The sequence below is a fragment of the Palaemon carinicauda genome, chromosome 25, assembly GCF_036898095.1.
Source record: "Palaemon carinicauda isolate YSFRI2023 chromosome 25, ASM3689809v2, whole genome shotgun sequence".
Classification (NCBI taxonomy): Eukaryota; Metazoa; Arthropoda; class Malacostraca; order Decapoda; family Palaemonidae; genus Palaemon; species Palaemon carinicauda.
Genome location: NC_090749.1, coordinates 105064447 through 105088985, shown reverse-complemented (window position 1 = coordinate 105088985; position 24539 = coordinate 105064447). Strand labels below are relative to the sequence as shown.

At 42.0% G+C, this 24539-nt stretch overlaps 1 protein-coding gene across 2 annotated transcripts in view; it reads right to left on the bottom strand.

Annotated features, from left to right (window-relative positions):
* The window catches only part of LOC137618801 (histone-lysine N-methyltransferase eggless-like), a 61815-nt gene that overhangs the window by 19490 nt on the left and 17786 nt on the right, over positions 1 to 24539 (bottom strand). For both annotated transcript variants that reach the window (XM_068349004.1, XM_068349005.1), the window contains exons 5-16: positions 20347 to 20502; positions 19658 to 19758; positions 18129 to 18185; positions 14850 to 15026; positions 7343 to 7566; positions 5898 to 6097; positions 5375 to 5574; positions 4709 to 4757; positions 2636 to 2754; positions 2057 to 2196; positions 1316 to 1523; positions 291 to 458 (exon numbers count right to left, since the gene is read on the bottom strand). In XM_068349004.1, coding sequence (XP_068205105.1) covers positions 291 to 458; positions 1316 to 1523; positions 2057 to 2196; positions 2636 to 2754; positions 4709 to 4757; positions 5375 to 5574; positions 5898 to 6097; positions 7343 to 7566; positions 14850 to 15026; positions 18129 to 18185; positions 19658 to 19758; positions 20347 to 20502 — 1799 coding nt within the window. The remainder of the gene's footprint in view (positions 1 to 290; positions 459 to 1315; positions 1524 to 2056; positions 2197 to 2635; positions 2755 to 4708; positions 4758 to 5374; positions 5575 to 5897; positions 6098 to 7342; positions 7567 to 14849; positions 15027 to 18128; positions 18186 to 19657; positions 19759 to 20346; positions 20503 to 24539) is intronic.

The window sequence follows — 24539 nt, the reverse complement described above, 5'->3', positions numbered from 1 at the left end:
CATCACAAAGGAGATACTGGGAAAGACGAGGTGTTCAGATTATTATAATTCTCATTACTATTATTTCTAGGTTAAGCTACAACCCTAACAGGAAAAGCCAGATGCTCTAAGCCCAAGGGCGCCATCAGGGAAAACAGCCCAGTGAGTGAAGGAAATAAGGAAACAGATAGAACACTGTGCCGTGGAAGACCAAGGATTAAGGGCTTTGCTGGTGAGAGAAAAGGTTGAAAAGTCCACGACTGAAAATAGATGAGAAAAAGTTGATAAAAAAAGTAACAATAATCACTCACCTGACAATTGTCCGTGCAATCACAGCAGATGAGGAAGTCCTGGTCGAGATTGAGGGGCACGTGCTGCGTGGGCAAGCGTACGTTGCAGTACGTAAGGGGCAGAGGCTCCGTTTCGTCCAGGGAGTTTACGCACGATATCTTGACGTTTTCCTCTCCTTTTGACATATCCTAGAAACGGTGGAACAGCAGACGGTTAAGTTATGATAAACACCACCGTGTTCCAATCATGTACGGCTACATAAAGCAATCATTAAACGTGAGAGTAATTTATTTAAAGATATTTGAATGGGACGCAGACTGTAATCGCCATAACAGCGAACGTAGAATAAGTATATGTGTGAAATAAATAATATAGCTATACGGAAGAAAGGGAACTAGAATAAAGAGATAAAGGCTAGCGAGAGAAAATATGCTTACTATGGAAGCGCTCATCCCGGGCGCATTAACCTCTAGCCTTAACATATGTCTAACACCACCATTGGAAAAGAATCAAGCCATTGATGTGCGGAGCATAAACACATCTCCATCGTGAATGTATAACGTAGTTGTGAACGAGAATTTGCAGAGAATACACACTTTAGAGCAATCTCCAAAACTACCACAATACTGCATCGTGTATGTATAATGTTGTACACAATTATGTACTGTAATATGTTAATATATTAACAACTGTAAATTAGAGAAGGCTATAACGATCAACATACAAATCATAGTGTTATTCATTGTCTGACACATGGATTTTAGATCAATAACATGTCAATTTGTAATGATACTAACTCGCATATTGTCTATGTCACCAGGTTTGATCACAACAAATAAATAGTGAATTCAACACTGCGGTATAATTACTCCACCATTAGTCGCTAGAGAAAGAGGCGACTACACAGACTAAAAAAATAGATGTTTATCTTGAATTTCCTAAAAATTACTGAAACTCAAAAGAAAATTATATAAAGTCAACTAGAAATATTATTAGCTTATAATCAAAAAAAGCTTTGCCCTCGAAACAAATTAAGAGCGCCTACCTCCGTGTAAAAGATTCTTTTAAAAGGCTCCCACTCGAGGGAGACATGAACGCCCAGCTCGAAGGTGAAGCAATCGATTTCGAGGGTCGACTCCGAATTGATGATGTACTGGAAGACCTCGCTGATGTTTCTCAGGCGCAGGCCACAGGGCGCCACGTAAAACACTTCGTGTTTGGTGAGGGTCTTCCTTTTCTGTTTCACAATAAGCCTGAAAGATGACATCGTTTGAGACGGCACAGCCAACCAATTTGTACGAGTCTTATACTGGTATACTAGAAAATCAATATGCTCCAAGAAACTGTTTGTAAGTCAAGTTCTTTTTAAGTAGAATTGTTTGGTTGCCTTTTGTTAACCCTTTAACCCCCAGGCTATTTGGAAATTTCCAACGCTTAACCCCCAAGGGGTTATTTTTTTCCCAGCACATTTTGCAGTATATTTTTTTTAAATTGCTCTAACAGCCTTAATTTTTGTCATAGAGAGGTCAGGTTGGTCTCATTCTCTTGGAAAATGCCTGAATTTTCTCAAAAAATTATCAAAAATATGAAAAAAAAAATTTTTATAGCATTTTTTTGCAAGGACGTACCGGTACGTCCATGGGGGTAAAGGGATGGTTTTTGTAAAATGTACCAGTACATCCTTTGGGGGTAAAAGGGTTAAGTAGAATTGTTTAGTTGCATTTTGTTAATTGTTAAAGACATTCTATTCTCAAGTTTCAAGTGATTAAAGTCAGGGTCACCTCACCTGTTCCATCCCTGAAGTAGAGGATACAACAGCGGCGAGAAGTCCTTGTGTTTCTTCATGCTGTCGCCGATGTTCCCTAAACACTGGGTCGAACACGTGTGGCGACGGTACTTCATGATCTGCTCCTGAAGCGTGTGTTTCTGTCGGAGACGATTCAGGATAAAATAAGTCTGAGCCAGGAGCGACGAGGCCGGTACCTCTTCGGGGTAAGATATCAGGAGGACTTTAGCTACGGTGGTTTTAACCACTATTTGTGCCTTTGTTGTAATGTTTTCCTAAACTGATTGAAGTTTGTTTGTAATAATCTACGTTACATTCTGGGATGCAAATTCTCTCACAATTAAGTACAGTACTGTATTCTCAACTACAGTATTTACTGTAAATATCCTATTAACAAGTAAGCTTCCCTTCCTTATTTCTAATCCATTACCTATAGGCCTCCCTAATTTACTCTTGAATTTCATCTCGTTCAATGTTTTATGTTTTGAGATCAAATTTCTAAAAGGTGAGAACTTAAAGAGTTGTGATTCAGAGGGTTAATCTACAATAATAATAATCCACACAAAAGAAAAGCCTCACATTAAAGAAGCCTTTGGACTCCTGCTCAATGCGAAGCTGAACTTCCTTGGGGGGCGTTCCCGCCCGGCTCATCGTGCTCTTTCTGGCCACGGCTCGACGCTCGCCTCCTTGCTGGTTGTCTGGGGTAGGGATAGAAAAGTCCTGTGAGGTACCTAACTTTGCAAAACTACACAAAAAATAAAAAATCCACATCAACGGAACTTTGCAATTATGTTGTCTTAGTGCAAGTGCCTTGTTTGAGGGTGCACTCGGGCACACTATTCTATCTTATTTCTTTTCCTCTTATGGTAAAGACTTTATAGTTTATATAGGAAATATTTATTTTAATGTTACTGCTCTTGAAATATTTAATTTTTCCTTATTTCCTTTCCTCACTGGGTTATTTTCCCTGTTGGGGCCCTGGGCTTATAGCATCCTGCTTTTACAATTCAACTAGGGTTGTAGCTTATTAAGTAATAATAATAATAATAATAATAATAATAATAATAATAATAATAATAATAATAATAATAGAGGAAAATCAAGATACTTCATTTCTCTACATTACTTAGGTCTCGTTACTTATTTTCTCCCAGAAAGTTTAGCAGTACTGTATTACTTACAAAGCATATACAGTATTTTAAGACCCCTGAAGATTACTGATAAATAAGGCATAATTTGAAGGCGATTTCATTACCAAGTTCTTATGTCTTTACGGTTCACTTTTATTCTGAAAATCCTTGTGCGTATTTGGTCTTAATTTTATTCAACTGGAAGTTAGCCCTTATCATTTTCTTCCTTTTTATTTCTACTTTGAGGTAATTTACGTAAATGACCGTAGATTTTATCAGTGGAAATCTAATATAGACCTGTATTCCTTTAAAAGTGTGCCGAGGTCCCAACGCGTCGCCTAAGGGGAGATTAACCCGTGAAGAAGCGTGGGGGACAGAGGTAGACGGAGAAAGCCGACCAGAAACATCGACCCCACGAGAAGTGGGAAAAGATGTCGACAAAGAAGAAGATCCCTTTAAAGGTGTCCTCAAAGTTTGCCATCTGTCTGAACCGAACTAGGGAACTCTAAGTATCAATTATTTCCGGTTTGTAATAACTCTGCGGAAACTTATTACGATATTCAGTCAATTTATTTTTGTTTGCTTATATTGCATTCTAAAATAATCTATATATCTATATTTCAAACTTCTTCTCGGATGCTTCGGTATCGAGCGCAGACAGACGTGAAACAAACAAGTTGCAAGTTTCAGGAGTTTGCATATCGATTTCTTTTCATTTTTGTCATTTTGTTTTAGTAGATATAAAAATAATCTTCCATTTTCATAATGGAAGTTGCATAATCAATTGACATTCACATAATTACAGTTGAAATTATTTCTTATTTTGCTATGGGTTGCTGTGGCCTGATTGGTAACATCTCTGCCTGGTGTTTGCCAGTCGGAGGTTCAAGTCCCGCTCAGTCTCGTTAGTGCCATTAGTGTCTGCAACCTTACCATCCTTGTGAGCTAAGGTTGGGGGGTTTGGGAGAGCCTATAGGTCTATCTGCTGAGTCATCAGCATCCATTGCCTGGCCCCTCCTTGGTCCTAGCTTGGGTGGAGAGGAGGCTTGGGCGCTGATCATATAATTTATGGTCAGTTTTTAGGGCAATGTCCTAACTGCTAGGGCAATGTCACTGTCCCTTGCCTCTGCCATTCATGAGCGACCTTTAAACCTCTCAACTGACATCCCTCTTCTCCCGCCATTATAAAATTCTATTATTATCATTACTATCTAAGCAACAACCCTAGTTGGAAAAGCAGGATGCTACAAACCCAAAGGCTCCAACAGGGAAAATTAGCCCAGTGAGGAAAGGAAATGAGGAAATTAATAAACTATATAAAAAGTAATGAATAAGATACATAAATATCTTGCGACCAGTAAAAAAGTTAAAATAGCTCTGTCAACTGAGACTCTTTGCCAATCCGTTCAATATAAAAACATTCGCTGTAAGTTTGAACTTCCTAAGTTCCACCGATTCAACTGCCCGATTAAGATCATTCCGCAATCTAAACAAATATATATACTGTAACCTCGATACTTACTGGTTTCCACATCTTGCCCTTGCCCGAATGTCCCGTACTCAACAACAGCCTGAAATTAAATGAGCAATGTTATATTCATACATAATAAGATTTGAAAGAAAGAAAAAATGCGTCCTTTTTAACTGCTGGATCGTAAACAAAACCGGTGTGCCTAAGTTCAACAATTTATTGACCATTACGTTTATTTTGAAGGAAACCAATAACAGATTTTAAACTTGTCTATCTCTCTTGCATTTCCTCTTTCTCTTTTCATGAATATTAAGGATTCATATATGTACCCTACCGTGTTGCCCATAATTTCTCATGTAGTTTAATGAGCACATGCATATATACATTGGTAACTAATACTTATATCTACGTAGTAATACGGAATACACACATGATGAGGATGGTGGGGAGAGAGTGAGGAGGGTTTGGGAGGAACCTGTTAGGGGGAGAAGATAGAGATGGAGGCAGAGAATTAAAGGGCAAGATAAGGTGAAGGATGATATGGAGAAGAGGTTTAGTGGAAGAGGATGCCTTTGATCGAAGGCATTGGGGAAGGCGCATCAGGAAACCGACCCCTAAATGTAGGGATGATGGGAAAGAAGAATATGGGATAAGACGACCTCGATTAACTAGACTAAAAGATCTCTTCATATCAATTCAACGGATAAAAACACTCACACTGCCTGGCATCGCCGGCGCCGTCCTTCGTCTTATAGTCCTCAACTGTTCCGTCTGAGCTTTGATATTTAATTTCTTATTGAAGAGCGGACTCAACCGGGTGGATCCACGGTATATCCACTCGCACCGTCCGTCGACAGGGAAGAACATCTGGACCAAAGATCCGTCCACCTCCTGCACTTGCGCCCTCCACCATCGGCCTGCAAGGTCGAGAGACGTAAGGCGACGGTCAAAATAATTCCAAGAGGGAATGCTTTCATATGGAAATGAAAGACAGGCCTGAAAATTAATAATTCTACCTATTTGGGTCCTTATTAGAGTTAGCAAAAAGAGACAAGCAACCCGATACTTTATCAACTCACGACTTGATTGTAGAACCTGATGACCTGTGAAAATTTCTATCACAAAACAAAAAGGGGGACTTGCATCAAGTTCAACTAAACAGTCACAATAGCAATGCATACAGATGTAAGACGACTGATCAAAGTTTGCATCCAAGACGAAAAATTGGAGGAAGACGCACCGTTCCACTCGGTTTTGACGAAGTTCCCCTTCTGCAGGCGCACCATGGGCCTCTCGGGGTACATCTGAAGGTACTCCTTGATGAACTCCCGAGAATCGGACGACACGTCATCCCACGGGCAGGAGGATGCTTCCGTCACCACGCGGATGTCGTCGTGGTGCACGTACTGCGCGTAGCCGTCGTCGAAGAATATCAGGTACCTGAAGAGTTTTTTTTAGTTTAGTTTTTAAAGTCTTTGTAAATATTCTGCTGTGGGTATCGTTACGAATCTTTAAGGGTTCTATCATTCTATCAGAAAGAAAAATGAGGCCCAAAAAGACTAATATCTTAACCTTTTACCCACAGGCTATTTGGAACTTTCCAACCCTTAACCCCCAGGGGTTTTCTTTTTTCAAGCACGTTTTGCTATATATATTTTTTTAATTGCTCTAACAGCCTTAATTTTCATCATAGAGAGGTCAGGTTGGTCTCATTCTTTTGGAAAATGCCTGAAGTTTCTCAAAAAATTATCAAAATTATGAAAAAAAAAAATGTAAATAGCAGTTTTTTGCAAGGACGTACCAGTACGTCCATGGGGGTAAAGGGATGAGTTTTATGAAACGTACCAGTACGTCCTTTGGGGGTAAAAGGGTTAAGAGAATTGAATTACAGTGAAATTTTTATAAACATCCAGTGATTTACTTGAGCATACAAGGGAAAATAAAAGACAGGTGTATAGGCTTCTGTAGGACGTTCTACACAAGAAAAGTAAGTAGCAACGTTATTTCTATAATTAATGGAAGAAAGAAAAGATAAACAATGGAAGCAATGCTGACTGTAGAGATTATCAAGCAGGACCTCAGGGTCATAGTTTACCATTCTGCAGAATAAAATCAACGCTGAAAGTAAATATGATAAATCCTGCTGTCATATAGATGAAGAAAATGTGCGGAAGTGTATGCCATGTTGTTTGGAGAGGATTTATACATGAAAAGTACCTGCGACTACAATAGGGAAAGTATATATAATGGTTAGGTATGTCTCAAGAGGATAATCAACTACTTTTGCTTTGGAAGAACTCCCTAGGACTTGAAACTATTTGATACCACACTTCCTTGGACTTAAAACTATTTGATACCACACTTCCTTAGACTTGAAACTGATACCACACTTCCTTGGACTTAAAACTGATACCACACTTCCTTGGACTTAAAACTATTTGATACCACACTTCCTTGGACATAAAACTATTTGATACCACACTTCCTTGGACTTAAAACTATTTGATACCACACTTCCTTAGACATAAAACTATTTGATACCACACTTCCTTAGACATAAAACTATTTGATACCACACTTCCTTAGATTTGAAACTGATACCACACTGCCAAAAAGTGAATCATACAGTACAATATTTCCTAAGTTTAAAAAAGCCAAACCTGGGACATCGAGAATTCCACTTGCCTGTACTTATTAGCTGCCGTAGGAATTTCCGCCACGATGCCGACGTAGAACGACCCGGATATGGTGGAGTTCTTGGGATCTTCGTCCTTGTATTTGGCGATGACGCGAGTTCCTACGGGGATACGTGTGGCACACTTAGACGAGTAGGCCAGCTGCCGGCCTGGGATGACCCTCGGAAGTCCGCCTCCCTTCGTGCGATTATACCTGATCTTGTACAGTGTGTTCTGTCGAAAACAAACACGACAGGAATAATTATAAATAATAATAAGAATAGGGAAGTGGGGAATATGGGGAAAGGAAGAGTACCCCTGGATACAATCTGGTTTATAGCTGAAAGGCAGGTACTCGGGATGGGAAAGATTAAGGAAATAGGGAGAAAGAGAAGTGCAGGAGAAGAATAAAAGAGAGGGGCAGACCCTCTTACGATATTAGGGAATTGGTATTAATTAGCATGATTAGGAATAATTAATACGTCGCAAACTGGAGAAGAGTTCATTTTTTGGAGGGGGATTATAATCTAGGTATGAAGATGACACCAGTCAAAGGTACAGTACACTGTATACAGAATTATGTATTTTACTTTTTAATTTACACTTGCTTACAAGACTCAAAGGTTGAGCGAGGGTGTACATTTTGCTTGCAAGTTTTAAAAATCTAGTAATTCTAGTTATTATAAGGAGGAAATATAGACTGGTCCCTGGAGCATTTATGTCTGAGTCTACCTAGAAAATCCAATCAACAAATGAGTTAAAATGAAGAATATTTGGGAGGAAAAACATTAAACTGTTGTCATGGTAATTACCATATTATCAGCCTTATCACAGCACTATTGAGATAGATCTGTCGTGTAAACCTACCGCTGACGATTTAAAATGTTATTTTGATAATAAAATAAATTTTTGAATATACTTACCCGGTGATTATAATAGCTGCAACTCTGTTGCTCGACAGAAAAACTCTAAGGAAAAAATTCGCCAGCGATCGCTACACAGGTAGGGGGTGTACTTCAACAGCGCCATCTGTCGTCCAGATACCCAGTACTCATTGTAAACAAAGAACTCAATTTTCTCCTCGGTCCACTGCGTCTCTATTGGGAAGGAAGGGAGGGTCCTTTAATTTATAATCACCGGGTAAGTATATTCAAAAATTTATTTTATTATCAAAATAAAATTTTTCAATATTTAACTTAGCCGGTGATTATAATAGCTGATTCACACCCAGGGGGGTGGGTAGAGACCAGCAAAATATGTTTACATCATTATGAGCTAAGAATTTTTATTTCATTTTAGAAGTTATCAAAATAACAAAAACAAAATAAATAGGTACCTGGTAAGGAAGTCGACTTGAACAATTACTCTGCCTTTTTAAGTACGTCTTCCTTACGGAGCCTCGCGATCCTCTTAGGATGCTGAGCGACCCCTAGGATCTGAAGTATGAAGGGTTGCAACCCATACAACAGGACCTCATCAAAACCTCTAATCTAGGCGCTTCTCAAGAAAAGAATTTGACCACCCGCCAAATCAACCAGGATGCGAAAGGCTTCTTAGCCTTCCGGACAGGCTTCTTAGCCTTCCGGACAACCCAAAAACAACAATAAAAACATTTCAAGAGAAAGATTAAAAAGGTTATGGAATTAGGGAATTGTAGTGGTTGAGCCCTCACCCACTACTGCACTCGCTGCTACGAATGGTCCCAGAGTGTAGCAGTCCTCGTAAAGAGACTGGACATCCTTAAGATAAAAAGACGCGAACACTGACTTGCTTCTCCAATAGGTTGCGTCCATTATACTTCGCAGAGATCTATTTTGTTTAAAGGCCACGGAAGTTGCGACAGCTCTAACTTCATGTGTCCTTACCTTCAGCAAAGCTTGGTCTTCCTCACTCAGATGTGAATGAGCTTCTCGTATTAACAGTCTGATAAAATAGGATAAAGCATTCTTTGACATAGGCAAAGATGGTTTCTTAACTGAACACCATAAAGCTTCTGACTGGCCTCGTAAAGGTTTAGTTCGTCTTAAATAGAACTTAAGAGCTCTCACAGGGCATAAGACTCTTTCTAGTTCATTTCCAACCATATTCGATAGGCTTGGAATATCGAACAATTTCGGCCAAGGACGAGAAGGTAGCTCGTTTTTGGCTAGAAAACCAAGATGTAGAGAACATGTAGCCGTTTCAGATGAAAATCCGATGTTCCTGCTGAAGGCGTGAATCTCACTGACTCTTTTAGCCGAGGCTAAGCAAACCAGGAAAAGAGTCTTTAAGGTGAGATCTTTAAGGGAGGCTGATTGTAGCGGCTCGAACCTTTCTGACATGAGGAATCTTAGTACCACGTCTAAATTCCAACCAGGTGTAGCCAAACGACGCTCCTTCGTGGTCTCAAAAGACTTAAGGAGGTCCTGTAGATCTTTATTGTTGGAAAGATCTAAGCCTCTGTGACGGAAGACTGATGCCAACATGCTTCTGTAACCCTTGATAGTGGGAGCTGAAAGAGATCGTTCTTTCCTCAGGTATAAAAGGAAGTCAGCTATTTGAGTTACAGAGGTACTGGTCGAGGATACAGATACTGACTTGCACCAGTTTCGGAAGACTTCCCACTTCGATTGGTAGACTCTAAGGGTGGATGTCCTCCTTGCTCTAGCAATCGCCCTGGCTGCCTCCTTCGAAAAGCCTCTAGCTCTCGAGAGTCTTTCGATAGTCTGAAGGCAGTCAGACGAAGAGCGTGGAGGCCTTGGTGTACCTTCTTTACGTGTGGCTGACGTAGAAGGTCCACCCTTAGAGGAAGAGTTCTGGGAACGTCCACTAGCCATCGAAGTACCTCGGTGAACCATTCTCTCGCGGGCCAGAGGGGAGCAACTAACGTCAACCTTGTCCCTTCGTGAGAGGCGAACTTCTGCAGTACCTTGTTGACAATCTTGAACGGAGGGAATGCATATAGGTCTAGATGTGACCAATCTAGGAGAAAGGCATCTATATGAACTGCTGCTGGGTCCAGGATTGGTGAGCAATATATTGGGAGCCTCTTGGTCATCGAGGTTGCGAAGAGATCTATGGTTGGCTGGCCCCATGTGGCCCAAAGTCTCTTGCACACATCCTTGTGGAGGGTCCATTCTGTTGGAATGATTTGTCCCTTCCGACTGAGACAATCTGCCATGACATTCAAGTTGCCTTGGATGAACCTCGTTACTAGCGAAATGTTTTGACCTTTTGACCAGGTGAGGAGGTCCCTTGCGATCTCGTACAACGTCATAGAGTGGGTCCCTCCTTGCTTGGAGATGTACGCCAAAGCCGTGGTGTTGTCCGAGTTCACCTCCACTACTTTGCCTTGAAGGAGAGACTTGAAGCTTTTCAAGGCCAGATGAACTGCCAGTAGCTCCTTGCAGTTGATATGCATTGTCCTTTGACTCGAGTTCCAAATTCCCGAGCATTCCCGACCGTCTAATGTCGCGCCCCAGCCTATGTCCGATGCGTCCGAGAAGAGAACGTGGTTGGGAGTCTGAACAGCCAGGGGCAGACCCTCTCTGAGGCTGATACTGTCCTTCCACCATGTCAGGCAAGACTTCATCTTCTCGGAAATGGGGATCGAGACCGCTTCTAGCGTCTTGTCCTTTTTCCAGTAAAAAGCTAGGTGATATTGAAGAGGACGGAGGTGTAGTCTTCCTAACGACACGAACTGTTCCAGGGATGATAGGGTCCCTATCAGACTCATCCACTGCCTGACTGAACATCGTTCCTTCTTCAGCATGTTCTGGATGCATAACTGGGCTTGGCTTGTTCTGGGGGCCGACGGAAAAGCCTGAAAAGCTAGACTGTGAATCTCCATCCCTAAATACACAATAGTTTGGGATGGGACCACTTGAGACTTTTCCAAATTGACAAGGAGACCCAATTCCTTGGTCAGATCTAGAGTCCACTTTAGATCCTTCAGACAGCGACGACTGGAAGAAGCTCTTAGAAGCCAGTCGTCCAAATAGAGGGAGGCTCGGATGTCCGCTAAATGAAGGAATTTAGCTACATTCATCATCAGCCTCGTAAACACAAGAGGAGCTGTGCTTAGGCCAAAGCACAGGGCTTGAAACTGGTAGACAACCTTTTCGTAAACAAATCTCAGAAAAGGTTGGGAGTCTGGGTGGATGGGGACGTGGAAGTATGCGTCCCTTAGGTCTAAAGAGACCATCCAGTCTTCCCTTCTGACCGCTGCTAGAACGGACTTTGTGGTCTCCATGGAGAACGTCTGCTTTGTGACAAAGACATTCAGCGCACTGACGTCTAGCACCGGCCTCCACCCTCCTGTCTTCTTTGACACTAAGAAGAGACGGTTGTAGAAGCCCGGGGTTTGATGGTCCAGGACTTTGACTACCGCTCCCTTTTCTAGTAAGAGAGACACTTCCTGTTTCAATGCTCGTCTCTTGTCTTCCTCTCTGTACCTGGGAGAGAGATCGATGGGAGACGTTGCTAGAGGGGGTTTTCGTACAAACGGGATCTTGTACCCCTCTCTGAGCAACTTCACAGATTGTGCATCTGCGCCTCTCTTCTCCCAGGTCTGCCAGAAGTTCTTGAGTCTGGCTCCCACTGCTGTCTGAAGAAGCTGGCAGTCAGACTCTGCCCTTAAAGGACTTGGTTCCTTTCTTCTTTCCACGTCTCCCTTCGGCACGAGCACCTCCTCTGCTGGAGGCTCTGCCACGAAAGGGCGGAATAAATCGGGACGCTGGAGTGTCCATCCTTGGTCTAGCTGACAAGGTAGGCAAAGGAGTGGCTTTGCGAGCAGAGGACGCAACCAGATCGTGAGTATCCTTCTGTATCAAAGAAGCAGCAATCTCCTTAATCAGGTCCTCTGGAAAGAGGCACTTGGAAAGAGGAGCAAACAGAAGTTCGGATCTTTGGCAAGGTGTAACTCCAGCTGACAGGAAAGAGCAAAGGTTCTCACGCTTCTTGAGGACTCCGGACACGAAAGATGCAGCAAGCTCATTAGATCCGTCACGTACGGCCTTGTCCATGCAGGACATGATGAGCAAGGAAGTCTCCTTCTCTGTCGGAGAGATCTTTCTGCTTAGAGCTCCCAGACACCAGTCTAAAAAGTTGAAGACCTCGAAGGCTCTAAATATACCTTTCAAAAGGTGGTCCAGGTCCGAAGATGACCAACATATCTTTGAGCGTCTCATGGCTAGCCGGCGGGGAGAGTCTACAAGACTTGAGAAGTCGCCCTGGGCAGAGGCAGGAACTCCCAAGCCGAGAACTTCTCCCGTGGCATACCAGACGCTCGATCTAGAAGAGAGTCTAGCAGGGGGAAACGTAAAGGCTGTCTTCCCTAGACTCTTTTTGGACTGCATCCAATCTCCTATCACTCGTAAAGCTCTCTTGGACGAGCGTGCGAGGACGAGTCTAGTAAAGGCAGGCGTGGATGACGGCATACCTAAAACAAACTCTGACGGAGGAGAGCGCGGAGCCACAGACACAAACTGGTCCAGAAACATCTCTTTGAACAGTGCTAAAACCTTCCTAAAGTCCAAAGAGGGTTGCGTAGACTTAGGCTCGTCAAGATCTGAATGTGGTTCATCTACGTATGCAGCACCATCATCATCAGAAAGTCCCTCATCCGAGTATTGAGGAGGAAGCGGCAATGGAGTAGGTAACGGCTGGTTAACTGAGTCCGGTCGCACGGGTGCATGCGTGACTGAGCCGGACGCAACGTCATGGAACTGTTGCCCAGTCTGTGAGCTGGCAACAACCATAGCAGCGCGGGGACGCCCAGCGTCTACTCCAGACTGTCTAGCCTGATGTGGGTGAGCAGTGCCAACCACACTGGGTTGCGGAGGTTGACGCACCGCGTCAAAACAAAACAACTCTGACGGTTGTTGTACCTCACGAACGTCAACGGAAGGCTCCGTGCGTCGCTGAACGTCAACATGCGGCTGGCAGGGCACACTGGAACGCATGGGTGGCGGAACTCTCTCAACTGGAGTGCGCAAGAAGGTCGCCTCAGCGTCCACAGGACGCACAACCGAGCGTGTGGGTGGTTGTAGGCAAGAGGCTGTACTAGCTGGTGCAGCAGCAACCTTCTCCGCACGCAAGTCCTGCATCAGAGACGTTAATTGGGACTGCATGTCTTGCAGCAAAGACCACTTAGGGTCTGCAGGAGCAGGTGCGGCGACAGACGGTGTAACTGTCTGAGGCGGTACCGCTTTGCCTCTCTTAGGAGGTGAGCAGTCATCGGAAGACTGCAGCGAGTCCGAACTGACCCAGTGGCTACAGCTGGGCCGTTGGACTTGCGCGGAAGGGACCGACTTGCGCTTTAATGGTCGTGAGACCTTGGTCCATTGTTTCTTGCGAGAAACACCTTCAGAAGACGAGGAATAAATGGGCTCTCTCGTCTTTGTGCGGCAGGGGCGATCTTGGGAAGATGCGCCCGATACCACGGAGGGAACGTCTGTTCGCTGATTAAAGCCTCTCGAACCCATTGGTCGTACGACATTGCTTCTCCCCTGGACTTGGGAGCTTGCAAGAGGTCACGGACTAGGAGGACGACAGGCACGAACAGACGAACCCTCAAGCGCAAAACTATCCACAACACTATCACTCACTTTAACACTTCCCACTGCACTTTTACACTTCAGCTCCTTGACATCCGCCATGAGCTGGTTACGGTAACTAGCCAGGGACTCAACTCTCTCACCCAGAGCTTGGATGGCACGCATCATATCAGCCATCGAAGGTTCCTGAGTGCCAGAAGGGGGATTAGGAGCAACCACTACAGGGGAAGGAATAGGTTGTGGGGCATGAGGAGAGGAAATGTCAATAGAACGAGAGGAACTTCTCCTAACTCTATCTCTCTCTAGCCTACGTGTATACTTTTGGAATTCGATAAAATCGAATTCCGAAAGCCCAACGCACTCCTCACATCGATCTTCCAATTGACAGGTTTTATCCCGACAATTGGAACAAACAGTGTGAGGGTCGATAGAGGCCTTCGGAAGACGCCTTGAACAGTCCCTAGCATTACACTTCCTAAATTTTGGGACTTGTGAAGGGTCAGCCATTTTGAATTGGTCAAAGGGGAATTCAAAAACTATCCAAAGTCATCAACAAATAATCCGTAATCAAAAAAAGAATGCAAGGATTTTTGAAGAGAAAGCCTGCACAGCGAAAGCTCAAAACTAGAATAGTGTACTTCACCAAATAGTTGTGAAAACAAATCCAGTTAGCAACAGCGAATTAGTAGGTCTTGCCGGTAGCACGACAGAGAGAAAATTGAGTTCTTTGTTTACAATGAGTACTGGGTATCTGGACGACAGATGGCGCTGTTGAAGTACACCCCCTACCTGTGTAGCGATCGCTGGCGATTTTTTCCTTAGAGTTTTTCTGTCGAGCAACAGAGTTGCAGCTATTATAATCACCGGCTAAGTTAAATATTGAAAATTTTCTTTTTTGCTGATAAAAAAAATTGTATTACGATGTGAATGAACTTCCAGATATCATGAAATAAGGATGAACATAAGACAAAGAAATCTCACCTTGGGTTCCCGTTTCTCCACTTCGATAACCTCCGCCTGGACCCATCGAGCGAAAAGTGAGTACTTCATGGAGTAGCAGAGCTCCTGTGGCTGCAACTCACACCTGTCCAGGGGTCCGACGGGGGGCAGGAACTCGATCGGTCCCTGAACGGAGTCTTCCGCGATCACCTCCGAAGTCTGGTAAAAGAAGAGCGTATTGAATTAAACGCAGAAGGATGTAAAATAGAACGTTCTCTTTCCGGCTGTTTGAAAAGCTAAATATAAAGTGCTGTAATACCTTCATCTATGTCACTCAATTTTAAGTGGTAAATATAAGAATACAGTGATACCTCGGTAGTCGAACGACTCTATACTCGAACAATTCGGAGTTCGACCAAAATTTTCGAGAAATTTTTGCTGCGGTGCTCGACCAAAAATTCGGTACTCGACCAGCCGAACACGTGACGACCGCATGGGCTTTGTGATGATCGCGCCATCTCGGCCACTCTCGCTTGTTCGGGAAGCATCAGTTCTCTCGAGAGCGTCACTCAGACAACGCGCGATCAGCATTCGTTGTGATTTAGTGATTTTCAGTGCTTTTAATTGCTTTTTTAGCTTTCATAATGAGTCCCAAGAAAGTAATGAGTGTTAAGGGGAAGGAGAAGAGGAAAACAGTGCGAACAACGATCGAGTTGAAGAAGGAAATTATAGCGAAATATGAGAATGGTGTACGAGTGTCCGATTTAGCGGTAGAATACGGAATGGCGAAGTCGACCATTTCTACGTTTTTAAAGCATAAAGAAATGATTAAGAAGGCGAATGTTGCAACGGGAGTTACGGCGGTAACTAAGCAAAGGCCACAAGTGATTGAGGAGATGGAAAAGTTGCTTTTAATATTTATTAAAGAAAAACAGTTGGCCGGGGAAAGTGTTAGTGAAGCGTTCATTTGTGAAAAAGCGTTGCATATCTATGAAGAATTAGTGAAGAAAAGTCCGAGTACCAGTGAAAGTGATTCATTTACATTTAAAGCGAGCAGGGGTTGGTTTGAAAAGTTTCGTAATAGAACAGGTATTCATCGTGTTACTAGGCATGGGGAGGCAGCTAGTTCGGATCAAATTGCAGCCGATAAATACGTGGGGGAATTCGATCGGTACATAAATGAACAAAATTTGATCGCACAACAAGTCTTTAATTGTGATGAGACTGGGTTATTTTGGAAGAAAATGCCAGCCAATACGTACATTACCAAGGACGAGACGAAGATGCCAGGTCACAAGCCAATGAAAGATAGGCTAACATTGTTGCTGTGTGCAAATGCAAGTGGCGATTGCAAGATCAAACCCTTGTTAGTGTACCACTCGGACAACCCCCGGGTGTTCAAACGAAATAATATTTGTAAAAGTGCACTACCAGTTATGTGGCGCTCGAACACTAAATCTTGGGTCACAAGACAATTCTTTACTGAGTGGATAAACGAAGTGTTTGCCCCCCAGGTTAAGGCTTACCTCATTGAAAAGAGCTTGCCAATGAAATGTCTTCTGGTTATGGACAATGCTCCTGCACATCCTCCAGGTCTCGAGGATGACTTGAAAGAAGAATACAGCTTTATCAAAATCAAATTCTTGCCCCCCAATACTACTCCCATACTCCAGCCCATGGACCAACAGGTCATTTCAAACTTCAAAAAACTCTATACCAAGGCCCTTTTCAGAAAGTGTTTTGAAGTGACCAGTGACACGAAGTTGACCCTAAAGGAATTCTGGAAGGAACACTTCAGCATCCTCAACTCTGTTAACATGATTGACCAAGCTTGGCGAGGTGTGACCTATAGGACATTGAACTCTGCCTGGCGTAAGCTGTGGCCATCATGTGTCACAGAGAGGGAGTTTGAAGGTTTCCAACCAGAGGCGGGTCCAAGCACTGCTACCCCTGTAATTTCTGATGACACTGATGTCGTTGAGGAAATTGTTGTCATGGGCAGGAGTTTGGGGCTTGAGGTCGACAAGGATGATATTGATGAGCTTGTAGAAAGCCATTCTACCGAGTTGACTGTGGAGGAATTGTTGCACCTGCAACAACAACAGCAGCAGGATCTGATTGTGGAGCAGGAATCTTCAGAAGAGGATGAGGTAAGGGAGGATGTTCCAAGTTCTCTCATCAATGAAATTTGTTCCAAGTGGGCAGATGTGCAGGCTTTTGCTGAAAAATACCACCCAGAAATTGCAGTAGCAAACCGGGCAGTGCATATGTTTAATGATAGTGTCATGTATCATTTTCGAAGAATACTGCAGAGGAGGAAGAAACAATTAACAATAGACCAGTTTTTCACAAAAGAAAAGAAAGCTGCTACATCAAAGCCTGTTTCTCCTCCAAAGAAGAGACAAAGAAGAGAAGAAACCCCTGAAATAGATCTGCCCACCCTTTCATTGGAGAGAGAAACAACTCCTGAAGGAGAACTACCCCGCCACATCATGGAAGGGGACTCTCCTTCCAAGCAGTAACCTCCCCCTTCCATCCTCTCCACATCCATCCCTGTATGCCATCGAACCGCTGCTCAAAGGTATGTTCACTACAGTACAGAAAATGGTTTAAAATTGTTTTATTTTAGTACAGTAAATGGTTTAAAATTGTTTTATAGGATTTTCTGACCAATTTCATACACATTTAGATAATTATTGTTGTTTAGGTACACGTTTTATTAATATTTTGGGCCTGTTCGAGTGCTTGGGAACGGAATAGAATATATACCATTATTTCTTATGGGGAAAAAAAAATTCGGTACTCGAACAAATCGGAGGTCGAACACGGATCTCGAACGGATTATGGTCGAGTACCGAGGTATCACTGTATAATCAAAGCTTCTCCAGTTTCTACATCTTGAAATAATGATTACATGCTGTACCTCATCACACTATACTTTAAAGAGAAGCTTATCAAAACATATATCCGATTGGAACTGCTTTTTCTTATTCAGTGCTTTCTGTGTATGACGAATTTTCGAGTCACTTTTATAAGATGAAAATCGGCTTACGTTAGATCTCTGGGAACGAAATTATTATCATTATTACTAGCCAAGCTACAACCCTAGTTGGAAAAGCAAGAGGCTATAAGCCCAAGGGCTCCAATAGAGAAAAATAGCCCAGTGAGGAAAGGAAATTAGGAAATAAATAAATGATGAGAATAAATTAACAATAAATCATTCTAAAAACAGTAACAACATCAAATCACAACGTAAGGCAGGGTATTACCATACAGGGTAAATATGCAACTACGATAAAAGAAATCTTATGTCGTGCTTACCCCATCCGGCTGATGTATAACAGTCCCAGAAGGTCCGATGTCCAGGGACGGCTGCCACTGCAATTGCGTAAAGGGTCGGAATATTAAGGAATGAATAGACTAAACTAGTGTATCTCAGTCACACTTTCTTTCATACAGTTTTCCGTTTGTCATGAACTTCAGGAGCCAAAACATAACAGCAAAAAATAATGACCCTTTTCATATATTTAAAGAAATGTGATGTCCTCCAACTAATTTATATTTTTATGATATGAAATTCTAAGAATTTCCTTCTTTGGGAGGAAATATTTTTGGATATACCGTATTTCCCGTGTCATAAGATGCTACAAAAGGTAAGACGCACCCTATATTTAGCGAAGTAATTTTTGGAAAAAAAATAAATTGACTACTTTACAAGGTATATATTTAAGCAGCGATTCTTAGTCGGTAAATTCTAGAGTGATTTTTCGTCTGGCACAGTAAATTTTCATATTTAGGGTGTCATATGAATCCCAATTTTATTATGAATGTAGAAAATCAATAAACCAATGTTTTCAAGTGTTTGTTTACATGAAAGCAGTGTTGCCAAGTGTTCAAGGCCACATTTCGACAGGGAAGTGAAATTCAGTAATATTTCCCATATTCCTCATGTACACATTTCATACAAAATCAATTATTGATCAAATGAAGAAATATCTATAAATTTCACATGCTGGAATATTTTTCCTGTTTGTGCGACTAGGTTTAGTTAGCTTTACTACGTTTGGTTAGTTTAAAGCTAACTTGGTAACACTGCACACAACTTCCTGTGAGTTTTTTTCTTTTTTGAAGTTTCAGTTGAGCAACAAGTATCTGTATAATTTCGGAACATATGCAACAAAGTCATTACCAATATATTGCTTTATTACAAAATATCAACAAAATATTAGAAAATAGACAAATACTGCCTAAATAAGCAATATATTTTACCATCGTCTGCTTGGATACCATTAGTTGGTAAGTTTGTGTGTAGATGGCGAGTCATCAGCCGTCCACGAAAACAAAAACATCAAGTTGCCTTCATTAATTAAAGAAAGTGCATTAAAAATAAATTTATTTATTATACATGAATGATAATTGTAGGCTTATATTTTATGCCTGGTGCATTTGAGTGTTTGTATGTTATTACCGAGGTTTGAGTGTCCGTAGGTTATTACTGAGGTGAATGAGGGTTGCCAGACTTCCCTATATAACTTTATCCTAGTGTTAGGACGCAGGGGTGATTTTGGAGGGCATTCTTGAGGAAAAAAAAGTGCGTCTTATGACACGGGAAATACGGTAGACTCATTTTTTGAATAAAACTCATTGGAAAATAAAGATACGCTAATGACGTCATAATAAATATATCTTGAAAGCTTCTGAGGGAGAACTGACAATGTTCTAACAAGATGAGTTCTATGAGAGATAAAATTATCTTAAATCTTCCTCTTTACCTGATTTCACAAATAAAATAAACGAGAATTTATAGTTCAAACAAATTGCAAACAGAATGAGAATGTATTTCCGCATACCACTATTTCGTGCCGGAAGCTGTCGTAAAAGTCCTTCCGGATCTTATCCAGGTCCTTCTCGATGGGGCCATACTCCTCAGCATGTAGCTTCTCAAATTCGGCTGTAAGACAAAATCATTGAGTGAGAATAAATTTAAAAAATTCAGTAACTTATTTAATAGATACAAAATACTGTATAGAACTAGAGGGGCTCTCAGTAGAGCACAGACCTCCGCTGCAGCATCTTATTTCTCGACCCTGACCTTTGACCTTAACATGCATTAATTGGTGTGGATTTTTACATAATCTAATATGAACAAAGTATGAAGTCTCTATGAAAACGATGTCCAAACTTATGGCTGATTATGTGAATTGGACATTTTGCTTGACCATGACCTCGCAAAACTTCATCATTTCTATCTTTATACATAACAGTTAATCCCTGCCTTTTTTATTTCATCTGTTGCTGCTGCTGCTGCAGCAACTTCTCCTCCTTCTCCTACTCTTGCTGCGGCTGCTACCTCTTTATTTTTTTTTTTTTTTGGCTGCTACTGCTGCAGCCACTTCTCCTCCATTTTACTAGACCATGACCTCGCAAAACTTAATCATTTCTATCTCTTTACATAACAGTTAATCCCTGCAAGTTTCATTACTCCACGATTAAAATCTCTAATCTTCAAAAATACGTGCGCAAAGGCTTCCAAACTCACCGAGAATTTTCTCCGACCTCTGCTCTAGGTGATGCCTCCCGTCCATGATCTGGTTGTCGAGTCCGAGGTCGGAAAATATGGCCTCCAGAGTTTCTTCCAGGTTCTTCCCCTCGGCACACTCCACCTCGTATTCGGATTCTTCGCTCTTCAGCTCATCTTGGGGCAAAAAGAAAGAAAATTATTTCCACTTATTAATGTGAAATGTCATCATCATAGTAACAACTATAACCATACTACAACTATTTCTACGACGACACGTAACAAAAATTATAACAGTAATATTAGTAACTAGCGGAACCCGTGTACATTACACAATTTATTTTCTATAATAATTATCTTGTTCTAACCGATACGTTTGAATAAAATGTCCCGAGATTAATTTTACAATATAGGTTGTGGAAATTGATAGAACTCAATTTTTTGTCTAATATTTGAAAAAAAAAGTCAGGTGCTAAAGACAAAATTGAGAAAACTATATAAGATGTGCTTTGGTTAAGTAATCAAAGTCTAATGTGAATTTGTATGAGTATACCATGAAATTATTTCCATTTTCTTCAAAGCATGACACAAAATAAATAACACACACGCTATCGTATTAATATAATGAAAATAAAAGGGGCCTCTGTCTCTCGTTGGTAGTGGCCCTATACGTACAGTACCATAATTTCAAACTACAGACTAACATTTGAATTCCTTTCACGGCAATACTAAGAATGAATAAGCAATACCTACTTATATTAAGGAGCTTCTTTCTGTCAGTAAGATTTCCACCTTACGTATTGGAGACGATGCCAGCAAAGGTAGCCCTCATCTTTTAGACAATTTTGATACTGCACCGTCAGCTCTAGAATATCTGACTAAGTAGCATTACTAGATAATAGGCTCTCTACAAAAGGACACACACACACACACACACACACTACTGTCTCTCATCTCGACAGACAAGTAAGGCATTTGAGTGGTAGAGGGTCAAGTTACAAACATTTTGAGATACAAATGCAACTAAGATCATAGATCTCAGATATTTTATCAAATGTTCATAATGAAATCGCGATAAATCTATTTTTGGGTGAGATAGCCATGTCGTCCTGATGGAACTTCCTCGCTACGTGGCCCCATACGAGGACCCCCGAGCGGAAGGGGTGGACGCCATGTCCCTGGATTGGAACAGATGGACTAAGATTTACCCGTTCCCTCCACCCAACCTTCTGCTAAAAGTCCTCACCAAGCTGAGATCCTTCCAAGGAATAGCGGCCCTAGTGGCTTCCAAGTGGCCCCGGAGCAACTGGGTCCCATTGATCCTGGAGTTAAGTTTGTACATTGAGGACTTTCTATCATAAAAGGTTTACAGCATTTGTCTAGTAATGTATAACGTTTACTTTCCTAATGAACATTAAAGTATTAACCACTATCTATCTCATATGTAACCGTAAACAAACCACAGCTCGGATTCTCTTGATTTTAATGTGAGGAAAATAGAACAAAGTACAGTGAACCCTCGTTTATCGCGGTAGATAGGTTCCAGACGCGGGCGCGATAGGTGAAAATCCGCGAAGTAGTGACAGCATATTTACCTATTTATTTAACATGTATATTCGGACTTTTAAAACCTTCCCTTGTACGTAGTACTGTTAACAAACCACCCTTTAATGTACAGAACACTTAATGCATGTACTACAGCACCCTAAACTAAAACAGGCACAAATATTAAAGGCGATTTTATATCATGCGTTTCCTAAACACCTAAAAAGCACGATAAAAAATGGCAACCAATGTTTTGTTTACGTTCATCTCTGATCATAATGAAGAAACAAACTCATTTAGTGTACACATATATGTATAGGTTAGTTTTTGCATCGATTATATTGATTATACAGTACTGTATGTTGATTTTTTTATTACCAATGTTTTAGTTTACGTATTTTTCTTAGGACTTCCAAATGAAATCTTTTTCTTTATGACGCCGCCTGAAACGACGGCGTGTACGCTCAGTAAACAACCACGCTCAGAACAAACAAGGCATTTAACGCGCATGATGATAGTGATAAATAATGATACAGTACATACAGCATTTACAGTAAAAGCATTTACAAAATATGTTACCTTACAAATATAAATTATACAGTACTTGTACGTAGCAAAGCAGGAAAACAATTTGAGAGAGAGAGAGAGAGAGAGAGAGAGAGGAGAGAGAGAGAGAGAGAGAGAGAGAGAGAGAGAGAGAGAGAGAGAGAGAGAGAGAGAGAGAGAGAGAGAGAGAGAGAGAGAGAGAGAGAGAGAGAGAGAGAGAGAGAGAGAGAGAGAGAGGAGAGAGAGAGAGAGAGAGAGAGAGAGAGAGAGATTGTTTTACGTACGTAAATGTAAATTTTAAACAAAAAAAATATGATAGGTTACAACATGTAGACTTTTAAAACCTTCCCTTTAACTTAATGCATACAGTACGTACATTACTAAACTATAAAACAGGTTAAGTAAAAAATAAAGATTGTTACTGTACTCACCACGAAAGAAGTTGAAGAAAAACTTGAATGGTGATGGCGATGAATTTGCTGCACAGTAGAAATGATGATGATGAAGCTGATGATATGTTCTACTGTGCAGTCAATGATAGTATTTTACGTCTCTTCAGACGGAGGTGTCTTTTCCTGGGACACCTCTTCAACTTCTTCCTGGGAAACTTCTTCAATTTCTTCCGAAGGCGTACTAGCAGGAGGAACTGGCTCTTTTTTGCGAGGCTGGAAGAACATTGTGATCGGAAGTTGTTGCCGCTGCTTCTTTTTTCGATCCAAGAGCATTTTGTAGGGAGTCATGTCTTCATCGATCTTGTTGCAGAATTGCATCGAGCAAACCATATCCTCGTCCCACTCTTGTAACATTTCTTTCGCCTCCTTCATATGGTTGCAGAACTTGGCAAGCCGTTCTAATGTTAAGCCCGTTTCTTCGACATTTTCTTGGGTCTCTTCCTGGGTACCCTCACTCTCTTCCTCACTTGCCGATTTCGTCAGGTCTTCGAGGTCTGCGTCAGTTAGGGGCTGGGAATGGCAGTCCAACAACTCGTCGACGTCTTCAGTCGTCATGTCGCCAAACCCGTCACCTCCAATTATGGCAGCCAACTGCACAGATTTCCGTATTGCAGAGTGTTGGATTTCCGACGGAGTAAATCCCTTGTCGTCGTAAACAATATCGGGCCACAGCTTCTTCCAGCTCGCATTCACGGTTGCAGGTTTCATCTCTTGAAGTGCCTTTTGAATATTCTGCAGGCACGTGGCTATGGTGTACTGCCGCCAGTACGCCTTCAAGTTGAAATCTTCATCCTCGTCATCTTGGGCAGCATCCACACACGCAACGAGGTCCGCCAAGGTATTCTTCGTGTAGAGGGCCTTGAACGCCCTGATAACCCCCTGGTCCATCGGTTGAATTAATGACGTGGTGTTGGGTGGCAGGAACTCAACCTGAACGCCCTCACGCGACAGGTCAGTTGCGTGTCCACCAGCGTTATCCATAAGGAGAAGGATCTTGAATGGCAAGCCCTTCTCTAAGAGATATTCATGGACTTGCGGGATGAAACACTGGTGGAACCAGTTGGAGGTCAGCATCTTCGTAATCCATGCTTTTTGATTATGCATCCAGTACACGGGAAGGAGATTCTTATTTTTATTTTTCAAAGCGCGAGGATTTTTCGACTTATAAATAAGCCCCGGCTTTAACAAAAATCCAGCAGCATTGCCACACATCACGAGGGTAACGCGATCCTTGAATGCCTTAAAGCCAGAGGCTTTGGCTTCCTCTTTGAACAGGAAAGTTCGCGATGGCATTCTCTTCCAAAACAAGCCGGTTTCATCCATATTAAACACTTGTTCCGGCTTGTATCCACCTTCAGCGATAATGTTCTTGAAAGTCTGGTTCACGTAAGTTTCAGCAGCGGCAGTGTCAGCGGAAGCAGACTCCCCATGCAGGGAAACGCTTTTCAGGGCGAAGCGTTTCTGAAACTTCGCGAACCATCCTTTGCTTGCGGAAAAACGTTTCTGAGGCTGGGAATCAGTGGATGTCCCTGGTTGAGGATCATCTGCATCATCATCATCTTCAGCATGGTTGCCGTCGTCGTCTTTAGGTTCCTTTGCAGCAAAATTCTCATATAAGCTCAAAGCCTTTGTTTGGATGGTGTTCATATCCAACGCTATGTTCTTCTTCCG